Below are 17,887 nucleotides of genomic sequence, written 5' to 3'. Positions count from 1 at the left end.
GTGCACTTTACACTCTACATCCTATATACCACTTTATAGACTGCACATATGTACATATTACATTTATTTATTTATTTATTTATTTATTTATTTATTGTACATACTACATTTATTCATTTATTTATTTATTGTACATACTACATGTATTTATTGACGGTCTGTACACACTATGTTCACCCATTAACTCTTTATCTTTTATATCTCTATTATTGTCTTTATAATTTGTGTATACCTTTACCTCTCCTGTGATTCACTCTGTTTGCTGATGTTGCTGCTTTGACACCTGGATTTCCCTCCGGGGATTAATAAAGGTTCATCTTATCTTATCTTATCTTATAAGTACATTGGAATTCTGAGCAGTTTACACAGAGTCAGCTTTAAGACAAGAACAAGGGTAGAAAAGGCACAAGGTAAATACAGTACAAAATAAGTAGCACATTCAACTCAACACAATAAATAAATACATTATTAAAATATAAAACGCCCTCAGTGTAGTCAATAAATAAACTAAACTACCCTCTGCATAGGAACAATAGCCCCAGAATAATATACAGTATATATGCTCCATGACCATGTTAAAAGAACTTGTAGGTCTCATACAAATATTTAAAAAAAAGAAATTAATATAATTAAGATATTTAAGATAATTACACAGAGAACGGCAGCACATTGCACAGCATTTCAGTCCATTTAGTTCGGGTGTACTGTGTGTCAATAATGGTATGGAGGTGAGGTGTGGGGTATTTGTTTCCCTCTTTAACGTCCTTTGCCACCAGTCTTATTTTAGCTGGAAAGAAGCTGTGGTGAAACCTGCTCTGTGAGTGGAGATGCTCTCTGGTCTGTGGTGCCAGAGGGCATCAATTAGGAAAGCCAATTAGAAATTCTAAGAAAATTTATTTCACCAGTGGTGGAGGAAATATTTAGATATTTTACTTATTTTACATTTCAGATTTATAAAGGCCTATATTATATCACTGGATTATAATTATTGGTGTATTAATGTGTAGAATTCTTTAATGTTGCTGCTGATAAAGGTGGGGATAATGTGTATTAGCTACTTTATGCTGAATACATCATTTGTTACTTGATTTGTATTAGGTATTAATAATCTACATCTATAAATTAATTAGTGACTATTTGGCTCCAAAAATGTAGTGGATTAGAAATATAAAGTAACATAAAATTGAATTTCTCAAATAAAGTACAAATATCTCAAAATTGTACTTAAGCACAGTACTTAAGTAAATGTACTTAGTTACATTCCACCGCTGGATTTCAGACAAATACCCAGTGGTGGAAAGTATTGAGGTACTTTTACTTCACTTGAGTATTTAATGTTATGCTACTTTATACTTCTACTACATGTCAGAGGGAAATATTGTACTTTTTACTCCACTACAATTATCTGACAGTTGGAGTTAATAGTTACAGATTTTACAAACACAATATATGATAAATTTATAAAATATGATGCAATATAGATTAAACTATCCAACAGTCAGATCGATAGAAAGACAGATAATAGATGATAGATAGATAGATAGATAGATAGATAGATAGATAGATAGATAGATGTACTTTATTGATCCCAAATTGGGAAATTATTGAACAATTTCCTAATTTGAGAGATATGACATTGGCCTACAGTATATAATAATATAACAATCTGAAAGGGAATTTCTGCAAGAAGCAACAAGAACTTTCACTTTAATACTTTTTGTACATTTTGCAGTATATGTTTGTAATTTTACTTGAATGTAGGACTTGTATATATATATATTGCATTCATATTTTCATCATATGCATGCTTTTTTTTCCTTAAAAGGAACATGGGGTTGATGAAAAAACAGTTTACTTATAAGAATTGTTCACCCCCATGGCACAGTGACCATAGCCACTACAAACTCTGTTGTTGTAATTCCTCCTGATTACCAATAGAGGTCTCTAAAGATCACACATTATTTCACATCCCTGTAAATGCAATGTTAAAGTCACAGAGAAATAGCATTTTTGTCAGATACTTGCTTTCTAAATTGAGCACATTTTATGTATTTTCTTTTTGTGGAAACAGGCTATTGGTATGACGGATGATGATGGAGGGCATCACTGAAAGATGTAAGTCAATGGAGTATCAGTGAGGGAGAAAAAGAAAAGGTAGTTTTATTAAGATGCTGGTTCACTATGTAATGGTTATGTTGGATGGAATAATGTAAGCATGTAATGGTGTTTTCCAGCTGGTAAAAGTAACGTTATTTTGGTATAAATGCACATTTTGACACGTTATAGGTGCAGTTTGACATACAAAATGAAAACCTTATCATTTTATGGAGACATGAATATTCTTCAGACAAGATATTATATGAATGTATTTGATGCTTGAGGCTTGAGCAGGTTGAGGTCTGTTTGTTCTTTTTACACAGCATGGACTGTCTGTTGCTCCTCCATTGTGCTAATTTTTTTTCCGCTCTGTCCAAACTCAGAAGTTGCCAACCCACTGAGGAACTGCAGGCGATTAAGTGTAGGAGGATGAGGATAATTACAAGCTTGCTATATTCAGTCCAGTCCCCAGTTCCCAGATCCTGCCTTCCCATCCTCGCTCTCAGCGCCTCAGCTGGGGAGAATGTGAGGAAATGATCGGCTCTGCTCACCAAGAGGAGAATCACAGTCTTGAGACGCAGGAAAAATGGAGATGACCCAGATGAGCAAGCACTGTGATGCAACCACAAAGCTTATATACGTCCAGAAAATGAATCTTTCTATTGCCAGAATTGGAAGAAAAATACAACCAACAAAGCAGATCAATGAGCTCACCCCTGCTTGTGTAGAAATTTTGACTTGATAGAGGATTTGGTTTCTTTACAATCCTTAAGAGGGTGTGCAGGCTGTGAGCTTACAGTATAGCCAACAGCTATAGTTGATTCATTGATTAGTTCATCAAGACTAGCTGACAATTTCTGATAATTGATTTTTAATAGTCGTTTTATATGACTGTAAATGAAATACTTTGAGGTTTTGGAATGTTTATCAGATAAAACAAACAATTTGAAGACGCCACTTTGGGCTCTGGGAAATGTAGTTTTTTCCCTTTATATTCTGACATGTTATGGACTCAACGATGAATCAACTAATCAGAAAAATAATTGACAGATTAGTCGAGTACTTGTTCATTGTTGCCAACATGTTTTCATCCAAACTCGTCACATACCGCGGCTTTGTCACACGCCCCTTCCCTTGTCGTCAAGCACCTTGACGTCACACCTCTTGGCGTCACTTTATTTTTCGGCATCACAACCACTATAGTTACCCTTGGCGTCACTTTAGGATTAGGCAACAAAACCACTATAGTTAGGTTCAGGAAAGAACTACATGGTTGGGCTCAAAACTACTACGTTTGTAAAGTGAAAATGACACTGAACGTTGTGAACACGGGACACAAATGAACAGCTGATTGACACGAACAGCCCAACATCTTCTGGATGAAAGCCTCGTGTTTGTTGGACCCATCCACCTCCCCATCCCTCCCGTCCGCACTGTGTGTCTATTCGCTCTTTAAACTGGGTCACCACACTCCCAGTGCACTTTCTTGTAGCGTTGACTGTTGCTGCGGATGGGTTTACATTGTAGTTAATGGAAAGCTTGGTTCGTTTCATACCGGTGCTAAAGGGAGCCGTGTGCGGCGATATCCAACGCCGATGGTCATGACAAAGCCTCGGCATTTGACGCCCTGGGAATGATAACAAGCTGTTGTGTGGCCCTATCTACACGGACGTGACATCCAGACAAAAAGTAAGCCATGATGTTTCCTACCATTTAAAAAATAAGGTTGGCGATATTCTATATTGTTGTCGTTGTCAACAAATCCCATGAAAAGACCAAAACCATCATTGTGTCGCCCATTCCTACTGATGTAAATCCTTAAAAACAGGTCACAAATATTTACTTTCATTTTTTAAAAAGGCTCAGTGATTTCCTAAAACAGTTGGGCACTGTAGTTTTGAGCTACCGTTACTCAAACAGGAGAGAATCATGTATTTGTTGGGGACTATTTTCAGCAGATTAAAGGGGGCCTATTATGCTTTCCCTCTTTCCTCTAGCATGTTATATAGCTTTTTTGTGCATGTAAAAGGTCCGCAAAGTTACAAAGCCCAAAGTCTACACCAAAGGGAGTTACTCTCCCCCACAGAAACACTGCTCCTGAAACGCCTTGCTTGAAGTCCCGCCTTTTCTTTCCTAACGTGGTGATGTCACCAAGTTACACATTTGCATAACGGCTAGTTTGGCACGGCCTCAAACAAAGCTAGTTAGAGCGGAGCCGGAGCAGAGTCCGAAGGGTTTGGTTCGGTTGACCAATCACAACAGAGCGTGCCAGCTGACCGATCTACGAGCCATTAGAGCAGAGAAACCCAAAATACAAGAATGCACCTGAAAATGAACATAATAGATCCTCTTTAATACACATTTGGTGCTCTAGTGATTATTTACAGCAGCAGGACGGCGTATATGGGATCGTCTCAAGATAAACTACAATGTGTGTGTTCATCATAATGAAGGAACATGTCAGCCAGTGCAACAGTGTGGCCCACTGGTGTTTTTAATAGTTTTTGGACAACAAAGGTGTTCGTTAGATTTTTTGACAATAAGAGAAATATTTACGGACTTCTGAACAGGGAGGGTACTTTTAGAAATTGAGAAAAGCCCAAGTTAGTGCATTAAGAAACAGAACACACATTTCCAAAGCAGGTTAAGAATTTAATTATTTGTTTATTTATTTATTTACGTATTTCTATCTCCAGATTCACCCACCCGAAAAATATAAATTCCGGTGTATTCCAAAAAAAAAAAAAAGATAAAAGAAACAAAAAGGAACAATGGCATCTTCATCAACCGCGTCAAAGGAATTAATCAACAAAATCAAATTGGCAATAATTATTATCATTATTACAATAATAATTCAATGATCAGAATATCCACATTCATAACAAATCCATATACAACTGCAATACACTCTTCAACACCACTCTTCCATTAATATACACAAAATCCCCAAATGTCTGTCCTGTCAAAACAACAATAGATGAGTTTCGGGGAGGGAGGGGCTATGGCTTGTCAAGGGGTATGAAGATGAGTGACCAGAGGAGTTAATGGATCTAAGGTTAGTAAGAGTATAAGGGGGGAGGCACACTTATTTAGTAAGGACCTATACAAAAACAAGCAATGTTTAGTAAGGACAGTATACTTTCATGGAAGGATTCGCCGGTCTAACCAAATCTTAATAAAAGGTTAGAAGGCTCCATGAGAGGCAGAATTTGGGGAACAAAATTTCAAGAAATATATAAGGGTTGTCCGAATAAATATATAACTCTGAATGACAACCGTTGCAAACATATACCATAGGAACCTAAAGTGAAAGTCAGATACGCAAGAACTCAAAAACAGGTCGAGAATTTTCAAAGAAATGCAGATGGAGGTTTCTGGAAAAAAAAAATTGTCTTAATCTATATATGTACAAACATTGCTTGGTCACCCAAATGTACTTAGAAAAGCTTTTGAGTTGGTCAGAAAATGAGTGCAAGCTTAAGATTATGTGAGTTACTTCTTGTATGAGAGAGAGCTTCAAGAATGCAGCTATAAGTGACAGACCTTGCTGATATTCTGAGTCTGCACACAAAGTGCCTCCGACAAGCTCAGTACATTTAAAAACCTTTCCATGCCTCAGTATTGGTAACTTGAGAAGACCTATTCATAGAAAGAGAGAGAAACATTAGAGGAAAAATAACTGTACACTCTGCATATACAAACAAACTGTATATACACGTAGACATACCATATATACACATTTATCCAGTATATATACAGAGATTTAGCCAGTACACACACTTATATACAAACACATTCACTCGTTTCAGCAGGACCTCTAACATATCTCTCTCTGTCGTCGCTTCAGTCATCAAGTGAAAATGGCAGGGATTTCAACTCAGACTGGTGTCAGTGGGGTCCATCCATTGAAATAAATGGGGAGTTTTACAGCAAATTTGACTGCAGAAATGTGGCCGCACTGAAACCAAGAGTTCATCCTCCGCTCGGTTAAAACTCTACAGACAGATAGTCGAAAGTGGAGTACAAAACAATAGCTGTAAGAATGTCCTCATCCAAAGACTTTCACATCGTCCGTAAATGGAGAGCTCCATGGCGATTGTTGGGCGAGAAACATCCGTCCACCTTTTTTTAGTGGTTGTTTTGAATGATTATAACCAATAGGAAGGGAAGGGGAGAGGGTGGGGGGGCACAGGTCACAGCAACGTGCAAACTGCTGTAAGGGGAGTAGGTAAAACACAAGTTTGTCCCTTTCGTCACAGTCCTTTAGGGCAATGATTCTCTCCACAAGATTGTCTTAGTAAGAAAACTTGGTTCATATAAAATGGATTATTTATGAACTTCCATTAGATAGAGGCATCTATCTATATCAAGAAATAAATATCTGCTCCGGAAGATTTCTGACGAAGAGTTTTTTTTTTTGTACTATTGTAAGAATAAGCATAGAAATATAAATAATAACATTCTGTCCGGTTTTTTCAAAGTCTTCATTGAAGCAAGAGTTTTGTTCTGAAGCAGTTTTTCACGTGTTGTATTAGGCTGTGCATATTTAGTTTCCTTTAAAATCAAAGTCTGAAAGAGATTCGAAACGGAAGAGCTAAAAACTATGAAATCGAGAAAGAGATCAAGTGTGTGTTAATTGGAGTAAAAATGAAGTGGTTAAATAATGCTTTGAGAATGCTAGATAGATAAAGAGTGAGTAGATGAAGAGGAATCAAAGGGTAATTTGAAAAGACTATAAGAGAGAGAGAGAAATAAATGCTCTGAAAGTAAATCAGCTTTGACTGAAATTTTAAGAGAAGTCAAGCACCTTTGAAATATATCTTACCCACAATACACCTCCCCTCTCTCTCTCACTTTGGGCATCACGCCTTCCTAGGCCTTTGTGTTCCTCCATTCTGCTGATTGATCAGACTGCATAGCTGTTCTTTGCATGCTCGGCAGGCTCTAACAAACGCCAATATGTGTCCAGCCTACCTTTTTAAAAGTAAAATTGTAGATCCAACCGTGAGGCGTCAAACACATTAAAAAAAAAAAATCCTGTTATCAAATCAGAGAGAGAGGGCCCAAGTAAAGTAAAAAAAAAAAACAACAACAACCCAGCATTTCCTTACATGGTCCGCTGGGGCTCTGCACCATCCTTTGAGCAAAGAGAATGGGATCAATGCCCCAAGTTCTCCCTTTGTCAGCCAATCGCATCACGAGAGAGGGCTCTGGACATTTGGCTATGCCACCCTGCAGACTGCCGATGGTGCATCAGCCAATTACGTTCCACATTGTCCTCCATGAAGCTGTGAGAGTGGCTAGGGGGAGAGAGAAAGGGGAGACAGAGAGAGAGAAGAAACGAGGGAGGGTGCTTGATCAGGTGCTATTGAAGCATAGCTAGAGACCGAGTATCTGCATGGTGGCAGTCTTTTCCAAAGCTGGATCTCTTTTCTATAGTTTTTTGTGTTCAGCTCTGAGGCAACTGCTTGTTTACCTGAGTCACTGAGGTATTTTCACAGCAATGTTAATTTCTCAATCACGGATCGTCTCACGTCTCTGAAAATATTCAAACCTATAGACCGCTTTTTTAAGCCAACATTCGTCACACACAAGTAAATTTCACAAGAAAAAAAAGTAGCCCTACAAGCTGCCTGAATAGAAGACAATCTTTCCCTGCGTGAGACTGCTAGCATTATTAACATTTGGTGGTTCAACAGTTAAACATTCATTGAGAGAATGACTCTAAGCTAATCCACTAGCACTGGCTTACAAAGTGCTAGCGTTGGCCGTGTTTGACCTTTGACACCGTGATTGGTTTCACTCTAAAGAGAAAAATGGCCGACACAAAGCTGAAACTCTTCAACTCGTCTTGGTACAACCTGCACGTTTAAACAAGCTGAGTTGTTTCAGAGCGACACCAGTGTGTGAGGCTACAGAGACAAAAAACACAGTTCACATCCAGACAAACCTTACAACAGACAGTTTCATACACAAAATGAAGGAACATGGATACACATTACAAACATTTTCGTGTTTTCAGCATCGGACACATGAGGAACTGAAGAGTTCATTTCAAAAACACATCGTACAGTATTCCTGAAATTTAAATGAAACGGTTCGCTCTTTTAATTTGTTTTAATCAAACAGTTTCAGAAATAGATGCCAGCATTTTCATTTTGAAATGAAACTTCAAATTATGGAAACTACACAAAGAAGTTTTTTTTTGTTAAGCATCAGGGGTGTAATATATTCTTATTGTCTTAAGCAAGGCATTATAATGTGCAATTGGTCGATGACTAGCTAGTCTACTGGCCAAAGGATGCTCAATATATTTATCCCAGGCACTTAATGGCAGGCAAACCTAAATGGCTGAAATTATCTTTTCACACATAAGATGATCCTTGTTATCATGTTTACTGTAATAAAATGAGGTAACCTAAACTAAAAACATAAGGGGAGCTATCGCTAATCTGTCTTTAGTATTTGTACGCACTTACAACATTAGTTTTGGTGAAAATTTTAAGATTTTTTTCTTACAATTCTGAATAAAAAGTAATAATAGTGGCACCACTTATCTTCTGTATGTGAACACAATCGACCAACAGTTTTTAACTGAAAAAAACCAACCTTTAAGACTCTTTCATTCATCCATTTCATTCCAAGTAGCTTCATTGAATGTTAAAGTTATTAGTTCTCTGTGTAAACTGAAAATAGCACTTTGGGGATTGGTCTCCACAAATTTGAAAATAACCCGTTCAATAGATGATCCGTCAATTTTGAGCCGGGGAGCTGCTTTTAAATAAAACCCAGAGATTGGAGGAGGGCGCTTCTAAAACACACATATGGAAACCCCAACAACCCCGTTGGACATAAGAACACAACAGGATGCACAAAGAACAAAGACAAAGACACGTACAAAACATACTGGGGGGGGATACAAGTCCTGTCAAAGACACATCACAGGAGACAGAGAGAGAGAGAGAGAGAGAAAAGACAGTGAGTGAATCATGAAAGAGGCAGTGCTATGGCAGACACAGACATTTGACTTGGAAAATGGCACCATTTGTTTCTGTTTAGCACCAGTTTATCACATATCGGTTCTGAGATTGAGAAGAGAAAAATTGCACGAGCTCAGTCCAAAAACAAGAAGTCCCTTAGATTGAAAAAAAAAAGGAAAAAAAGTTCCCCAAAAATTGTCTTCTGTCACTCAAACCTCTACGACGCTTGATCTTGTGTCTTTGAATCTCTGTTTTCAGCCCACAGATCATTTCTCTCACTAGCGAAAGCTAACTTGGATCTCCGTCTGTTACTTCAGATCGCTATAGGAAAACCCTGTTGAAAAACACTCAAAGGCACTAAGAAAGCCAGACTACATCACCACATCTCTACTCCTAGACAATTTGCAGCCTGGCGTGTTCAGGATGCACCTACAGTACATCCGTGGGAGTCAAGGGTTACTATAACGCTTGCTAATGGCTACTATGAAGTCTTTGGGGTGCAAGACATTCTATAGTGCATGTTCCTTACGTGTATTTATTTCTCGTGAAGCCACAGAAAGGCAATGAGTGCACAGAGCAGGTGTTCACATATCGGCTTGGTACGTACGTCAAATGCTTTGTTTGACTGAATCAAAGAGTGTGTGATAAGGTATCATTATCTTGTCCTGCAAGACTGATACTGACTGAAGCTCCACGTGAGCATCGAAAGAACAAGTGTCCATTGAAGAGCCCTTTGTGTTGTGTGTTCATGTGTTATGCACTGTACAGTAGCTGTGTGATTACTACTCGTCTCCCGCACACTTTTCTTCTCTCTCTTGCCCGGGGAATAAGAAAATCTACGGCGGATTCTTTTCAAAGCATCGTCTCGCTAAATGGGAAAGACGGGGACAGTGTTTCCCTTTGTGTCATCTCTCTCTGATTTGGCTCAGTGTTGTGTTTGACCTACTCCCCCTTCTTCTGCTATGCCTGTAGTTGCTGCTGTTGCCGTGGTTCCTGTTGCCTGTGAGGTTGTCATGGGGGAGGATGTTTGGTTGCCACGGAGCTCTCCATTCTGACTAGGATGTTGATGAGGAGTGGGTAGAGAGGGAGGGTCTACAGTTTGGGGGAGGACTCCATTGTGGGGCGAGCTGTCAGAGGAAATGCCCGAGGAAGAAACTCTGAGGCCTTGATCGTCGGTTACCGCTCCTCCTCCTTGTCCTCCTCCGCCTCCACCACCTCCCCCTCCACCTTCAGTTTTCACACCGGGGTCTGCAGAACCCAGGGAGGAAAGCTCGTCCTCCTAGCGAGATAGAGAGAGAGGGGAGGGGAAAGAGGAGTGGGAGCAGGGAGAGATGGTCGTAGGAGAGAGGCCATTCAATGAGTGATGGGAGGGAGGTGAGGAGTTGTAGAGGTAGATGTCCAATCAAGGCAGATAACGTGACATGTAGAGGGAAAAATCACATGTTGAAGAGGTGTGAGAGTGTGGGAGGAGGTAAGAATAGTGAGATAAAGATGGGGAGAGGACAAAGGAGGAAAATCACCAGAGAAGGGATGTGGTCCAATTGTGTGGAAGTGGGAAAACATCAAACATTGACAAATACAAAGAACCGGTTGGAATGAGTACATGTAAAAGCAATGGCAGAAGCAAAGGAAGGAGGAATCAGAAATAAAAGACAAGTGATACGGGGATGGAAGAACCACACAGACAGAAAGAGAGAGGAGAGAGAGACAGAGAGAGCCAAATGAGTTACGAAGTTGATGCATGACGAACACCAATAGAAATGGCAGCACAGGAAAAGGGACACAGGGAAAGAGGGGATGAAGGGGGAATTAAAATTCTTGAGGTCAAAGGGTCGTGATCCTCTTTGGATGAGTAGCAAGGAGTGTTTATCAGGTGTCAGGAAAAGTGTCATTCTTTGCCAATTCGGTACAAATCACGTCCAATAAGTTTCTATGTAAATGTGCGAGCAGCGGAAAGTATTTTAACTTAAAGACTCTAGAAGAACTCTACACTTATGGCTTCTTTAAACATCTTAACAGCACATACTGTAGCATCAGCCTGCTACTAAAGACATGCAAAAAGCCACAAGGAGCTCAGCACCAAATTTAAAAAGCAAGATAAAGGTGCACCCTATAGCCTGGCAGGAAATCCAAACCTGTCCAATTCACCGACCAAAACGTCTAACCCAAACCCACTGAGCACATATAGCAATGAGCTGCTGCATGGGCATTCATCCTGGGTTGGAGCTTTTGATCAGTGATTAAGTCAAAGTTTGGTTTTGCCATCTTTTCTTACCTACATTGGCGCCGAATAACAGCAATGCAAGACTAGTTATATTATTAGTTTATGTCAAAGCCTTCACTCCCAGTCTTGTTCACTGACGTCTGTGTGGGAGCAGTGGGAAGAGAAAACAATTGGGTTATTGTGCCAATAGACAACTATTGGAGGACTCTATTCATAATGGTGCTTAATGCATCCAAAAGCTGCTGCAAGATGATTTGAATATAGAAGCATTTTGAAAGCTGAAAAATCACAGTTTTACCATCAGACCTCTAGAACCTCTTGAAATAATTGCATTTGATTTATCTTGCCGTGTGGTGTCTAGACATAATTACAGAGACTCACTGGAAATGTATGACGAGTGCAGAGCCATCTAAAAGAGCTTGGAAATATGTGCATACTAATTTAATTCAGGTTTATCAAACTTTGGAAAAATATATGCATGACATTAGATACCACTTTAATGCAAGAAGTATGAAATACTGTCACATGGATGGAATGACGTGCTGTAGAGGGGAGAGACAGGAAGTAGGAGGGATAGTTTGGTCTGCATCCAGTAGAGAAAATGAATCAAAAGGATTGAAATTATCACTGGATAAACTGTCTGATGAGTGTGTCCATTGTGAGTGGAAGGTGTTTCCATTTCACTTAAAAAAAGAAAAAAGAAAAAGTGAAAAGAAGAACGAAAACCCCAAAATTGGATGTGAATTAGCGGGCCTTTTCTCTTCTCAATCAGAACCAAAATGAATGAAAACATTTTCAGCTGCTAACTGGTGCTATGAACAGCTACAGTGGACATTTACAGGATGCCAGTAACACGACTCCACTAACACTTGTTTCGTTACTCTCAAACACCACCGACAGTGTCGTTTAATGTCCATGTGTAGACCAATACACATGTCTATTAAACTCAGGAAATCAAGCAGCCGAACAAAGACATGGCAAAAATGTTTACTGACATCCTTTTTTAAAAACTTACCAAGCTTGCTTCACTCTCTGTGGGCTGTGGTGTTTGATTACTTGGTGCATTCAATTACAGCTTGGTGTGAGAGTGTTTTTTATGCTAATGAAAATTGTGGGGTACTGGAGACAGAAACACAAAACACTTAGTGGAGAACTGAAATGTTAGGTGTATAGTAATGATGCAGATATCGCACACACAGGCTCTTACCCATCTCCTCCAATCTCCAATCAATTTGAATCGTGGATGTCTATAGAGCAAACTGTAAAATCGTTCTCACAGTGTTGGTTTAATCAACTTATATAAGGTTAAATTAAAGGAACCCCCTGTATGGCTTAAGAGGACTATAGCTTGCCAGGTGAAAAAGAGCTCTAACTCGGACGCAAAACACATTTCACACATCCTCAGACGCACCGTAAACAACGTGGCCACCATTCAACCAAATAATGTGCCCAGGTGCCAAAAACGCAAACACATAAATATCAGAAACAAAGACTCACTGAAAGACACAGAAAATACACACACACACACAAAAAAAAAACATGTGCACATTAATCAGTGTTCTTCAGGGAAGGATTGGGTCAGATACGGAGATTTCCCATAATTCCCATTGTTTATCTGAGGGCGTGCTGGGAGGGATGAAGAGTGGAAATGTGAAGTTCATGTGTAGGAAACCAAAGCGGTACAAAAATATGTTTGTGTGTGTCTATATTAAAGGAGAATTCACACAATGTTTCAGAGACTTTGGGACAGATTTATCACCAAGAACGGTAATCACTCTGGACACAAGTCTATGAAATCATAAAACATGTGATTGTGTGTATTCTCTTTAAATTCAGATTTTTTTTTTACGTAGCTGCTTGGCAGAAAGTAACAATTCTTCATTAAAAATTAAGTAACTAAAGCCTATTGTCATTGGGCTATTGTAGGAACCAGAGGGAATCGACATCCTGTTTGTACATAAAACAGTAATACTGTATGTTTTTCACTCAATGGTTGATTATCGTTTATTAAGATAATGTTTAGTATATTTAAAGTTAACCCAGGCCAAGTGAAAAAAAATGAGGTGACTATTAAATGTGATGAAAATCTGAGTTGAACTTTTGCAAATGCCATCATCTGAAAATATCGGAGCTTAAGAATCAATGGTATTCATTGATTATTTTGTATTTCTCTGCATTTCAACGATTTACCCAATGCAAAGAGTTACAGGAAGGTCTCCGTATATGACGTGAACATCATTTGTGATAATATATATTTCTGTGCGGTTGTTGGTGTGTGTGTGTGTGTGTGTGTGTGTGTGTTTGTGTGTGTGTGCGTGTGTGTGTGTGTGTGTGTGTGTGTGAACAAGCGATGGCATTTTCACTTGCAGAGGTTTGCGACAGTCACACACAAAACGTGATGTTTAATATTTTTGAAAAGACATTAGAAAGGTCGAAGCTGCTGTAGTACTTCTGTGTATTTCTGCCAAGGCGTGTAATATGCTCATTGGTCAACATGAAGTGAAAAAAGCAAACTAATTCATCTCAAATAATTCAAATAAACTCCCTACTCGAGGTCTGTCGCAGAATATTTCCAGTGGATACTAGAAGGCAGGGTATTGTGTTGGAAGGGTGACAACAAAACCATCCGCTCACCACCCTTTTGTGGTCAGTTTTTTTGGGTGTTGAAGGAGAAGGAATCTTACTTCATACAATCACTGTGCAGAAATTACACGTTTTTCTCATTTGTCAGAGAAGAAGAGACTTTAAAGCTGCATTAAGCAAGATGTGTGCATGGAAAAAATGGTTGTTAATTGACCCTTCGCTAAGTCCCGCCCCTCGAACACAGACTGGCCAATCATCTTTTCTTCATTACCTACTTTACAGGAACAGCGTTGTTTCCTAATTTCATTGCCTTCCGTCTCGATCGCCAGGTGATCTGTTGGTTCACTTTTACGCTGTGATCTGCAACATACACTAACTATATTCCGTGCAGGTGATCTTTTTTCGCCGATCGCTGAATAAATACTTCCAGGTTGTGAATAAAATTGATGTGTGTCATCTACGGTTCCCCCTCTTTCATTCCCAACCTAGCAACAGACCTCCACCCCATTTGTTCCTGTCAGATTTCAGTAAGTTTGCGAGGTGCGCCCACAGCGCCCGGAGGCGAAGCTCCAGTCCCGACTGCAGCTTGAGAGGGGAGATGACTAGAGCAGCGAAAATTAACATTTCAACTTAAACCTGCAGTAGGCAGAATGGTTTTGGCATCATTGGGCAAGAATTCCATAATAACCTTTCAGTGAAAACTAGACTTCTGCTCCTCCTCAAGGCTCTGTTTTCAGGCTTTAGAAAATCTAGCCCGTGACGGGAGACTTTGACCAATCACAGGTCATTTCAGAGAGAGAGCGTTCCTATTGGCTGTGCTCCAGCTGGTGGGCGGTGCTTGGTATTTCCTCAAGAGATCTCAACATGGCTGCCCGGTCACAAACTTTCTAATTTTACAGCTAAACAGTACACTACAAGATGATTCTGAAAACATTTGAGGAGAGAAATAGGCATTACAGTAACAGAATATTGATTCATATTTGATCAGCGCTGCCTAGTTTGAGCACCTTCTGGGTGGAGTTTGCATGTTCCTTCCTCCCACAGTCCAAAGACATGCAGGTTAATTGTTGACTCTAAGTTGCCCGTAGGTGTGAATGTGAGTGTGAATGGTTGTCCGTCTCCATGTGTCTGCCCTGTGATAGTCTGGCCTTCCCCCAATGTCAGCTGGAATCATGGATAATGATTGGATGCCTAGTTTGAACGTTTGATCGGACTTTGCGAGTGATTGGCAGCCGGCTCTCATAGATGGCAGCTGGACGGCAGACTCTAGATCAGCTCTGATTGGTTGTTTTCCTCCGGTCTGTGAAATCCTGCAGATGCCGTTAGGAGCACCGGAGGACACAGAGGCACATAATTTTTTTCAGATTACCTGTCTCATGTACTACTGTCAGGGTATAGTGACCGTTTTATAAGAATAACTTTTTTTAATCATATTTGCTCCAATTCTACCCACTGCAGCTGTAACAACAGACGAGTGATCCCTGGCGTGCGCTGAAGGGCGAAAAGTGTACAGAACACTGTTAGTCTACGTTAGGCTTTAGCTTCTATCTTTTTAACCTGTTTTTAACCTGTTTTCGCGGCTGAATCAGTTTGACATCCTGATATATATCCTTCAAACGCATATTTTACACCGTTCTATCTGCCTCTCTGCAATCGCTTTTTTCCTGAGATAATATTTCTGCAGGGAGTGCAGTTAGTGACAGCGGCTTGAGGGGCGGGGCTTAGCGAAGGGTCAATTGTTATTCTTTTGCACTGATGATGATGACTCAACCAGGAGCGTGTCATGCCAATTCAAGCCACAGAAGAGCTCCAACTGTGAGTCATGTAACATCATCTATGGGAGAAATGAACGGGACTTTTACTTCCGGAGGCGCCTGAAATAGCTTCTCCCACTTGACTTCACACCGCCCTCCTTTAGTGGGTCTTCACTATAACTGTAACTATGCTGAGAAGTTAGCTAACTTAGCTAGCTGTCTCCTGAAAGTATAACACACTTTACAAACAGAGACCGAGTCTTTCTTCGCCTTAGTTTGCCTCGAGTTCATTAAACACAGCCTCTCTTGTTTTCGGAACAAATCATTCTAAATGGCAGCAATGTTCAATCCAAACTTATATTTCATCTACATTCAATTTCCAGCCTCTCTAGTACATTTGGTATCCTTGGGTGAAAAGTGATCAGTCAGCCTGCTGCTGTGCACCGACTTTGTATTAAATGATTTATGGTTACGACACTTCAGACATCATATTTCAGATGAACACCCCTCGCTGCCAAGTTTCTTAGCTCAGCTTTAAATCTCTGAAATGTTTTGTCTTCACTCTTTCAACACAGAGGCGTGCCCTTCAAGTAACCTCTGTCCAAACACTCTGTGACAGGCCTCTTTTGTTTTTCCTGAGAGATAAATGGAAAAGTAAGTGGGGCTGTCAGTGTGTTGGCTTGCAGTGAGTTCACAGGATGCTGCGTATGGACAGGGACGCACATAGAGAACAGTAGAAGTGTGAAAAGAGGCAGCAGGTTATGGATGGAGAGTGAGAGTTTGCCGGTTTGTTTATTACCTGGTTATTCGCGGTGGGACAGGCGCGAGACGGGGCTGCACTAGGATGGACTGACGCCTCCCCTAAGAGAAATCACCGTATCTCATCAACATAGGAGGAGAGGAGAGGAGAGGAAAGGAGAGGAGGATTGAAAGCAGGAGGCAGAAGGAGGAGGAAGCTGAGGAAATCAACAGCCACCCAAAACAATACATACACAAATGTACAACAAAAAAATGAACAGAAAACAAGGACATAAATACACATAAAAATGCTTACTATCGCACATTTACATACACATACATAACGGCAACCATTCACGCACAACATGATCAGACAACCCAACAGCCTTAAAGCGTTAAAGCAGCTTGCCATGCTGTGTATCATTAACAGAAATCATGCTTATAGGACGATAAAGAGAAAAGGCGTTCAATCGTGCACTCCAAACGACATCTGCATCTGAAAGCAGCTGATTAATCCAGTCGACTTTGGAAAGCTGAATCTTGCATGTTTCGTGGTTCAGAAGCGTAAAAAGAACATGCAATCATGCAATCATCTACTCTATGAAGATAAATATATATACACTCTTGGAAAACCCAGAATTATATTTGCATAAACATCCACAGATAAATAACAGAGAATAGGATTTCAGCATTTGACTGTAACACACACCACATCCCATTCACACTCAAAAATGACCAACATTTAAAAAGTTGCAACGATACGTACGGGTAAAAGAGCGCAGTCAAATCTTATATGAATGAAACATTGAGATGATTAATGTCACTGAAAGCTCAGGAAGTCGTTTCCTCATTAAATACGTCTCACTGATTGCTGCTGATCAAACAAAAAGTCCACAAAGTTTAGCGACATCTAAAGGACGGCTCTACAAATAATCAATATAACAGTTAAATGTAAAAAACAACAACTGATAATGTGCAGAAACTGCCAATAAAAAAAACCTGATTTGACTTGTTTAACTGGCACTGATTGCCTTAAACTATCAATATCAATTCATAATGAATTAATAATTTGTTTAAATTATTAGTAAATTTTATTACATCATCAAATAAAATAAATTCCAACCCTATTAAAATTCATAATTTCTTACTGTAATAATATGATGTAATTCATTGGATTAACATGTTTTATTATATTTTCAACCAATTTTGCTGAATATTTTTGCTCCCATATTTACACAGGGTGTCTGCCGTGTTCACCAAATTAAATATTTTTAAATACACAGAATGCAGTTTAATACATTTTACACAGTCATACCAGCCAAAGCATGACGATAAAACCAGTAGGGACGATAAAGCCTAATTTTAGTTATTTAAAGGGACTGTTTGTAACTTCTTACACGTATAAATCAATCTGGGTCGGTGTCCCATGCACGCTCATGTGTAGCTACGCTGTTCAGACTCAGACTCCAACACCAACTACAAGCACCAAAACCTCAAAGTTATATCTAGTG

The 17,887-nt window shown here is 39.6% G+C and overlaps 1 protein-coding gene across 8 annotated transcripts in view; it reads right to left on the bottom strand.

Annotated features, from left to right (window-relative positions):
* Positions 1-5,640: 5,640 nt before the first annotated feature.
* Positions 5,641-17,887, bottom strand: part of syngap1b (synaptic Ras GTPase activating protein 1b) — a 175,629-nt gene continuing 163,382 nt past the window's right edge. For 7 of the 8 annotated variants that reach the window (XM_074652670.1, XM_074652667.1, XM_074652668.1 and 4 more), the window contains 2 exons: positions 16,438-16,499; positions 5,641-7,397 (listed from right to left, as the gene is read on the bottom strand). In XM_074652670.1, coding sequence (XP_074508771.1) covers positions 7,280-7,397; positions 16,438-16,499 — 180 coding nt within the window. In that variant the 3' untranslated portion in view covers positions 5,641-7,279. Of the gene's footprint in view, positions 7,398-10,164; positions 10,357-16,437; positions 16,500-17,887 lie in introns of those variants that run through there. The other variant, XM_074652673.1, reaches the window with a different exon arrangement.

Source organism: Sebastes fasciatus, chromosome 12 (assembly GCF_043250625.1).
Source record: "Sebastes fasciatus isolate fSebFas1 chromosome 12, fSebFas1.pri, whole genome shotgun sequence".
In the NCBI taxonomy this organism is placed as follows: domain Eukaryota; kingdom Metazoa; phylum Chordata; class Actinopteri; order Perciformes; family Sebastidae; genus Sebastes; species Sebastes fasciatus.
Note: the sequence above shows the minus strand (reverse complement) of the source record. Positions and strands in the feature narration are given on the sequence as shown.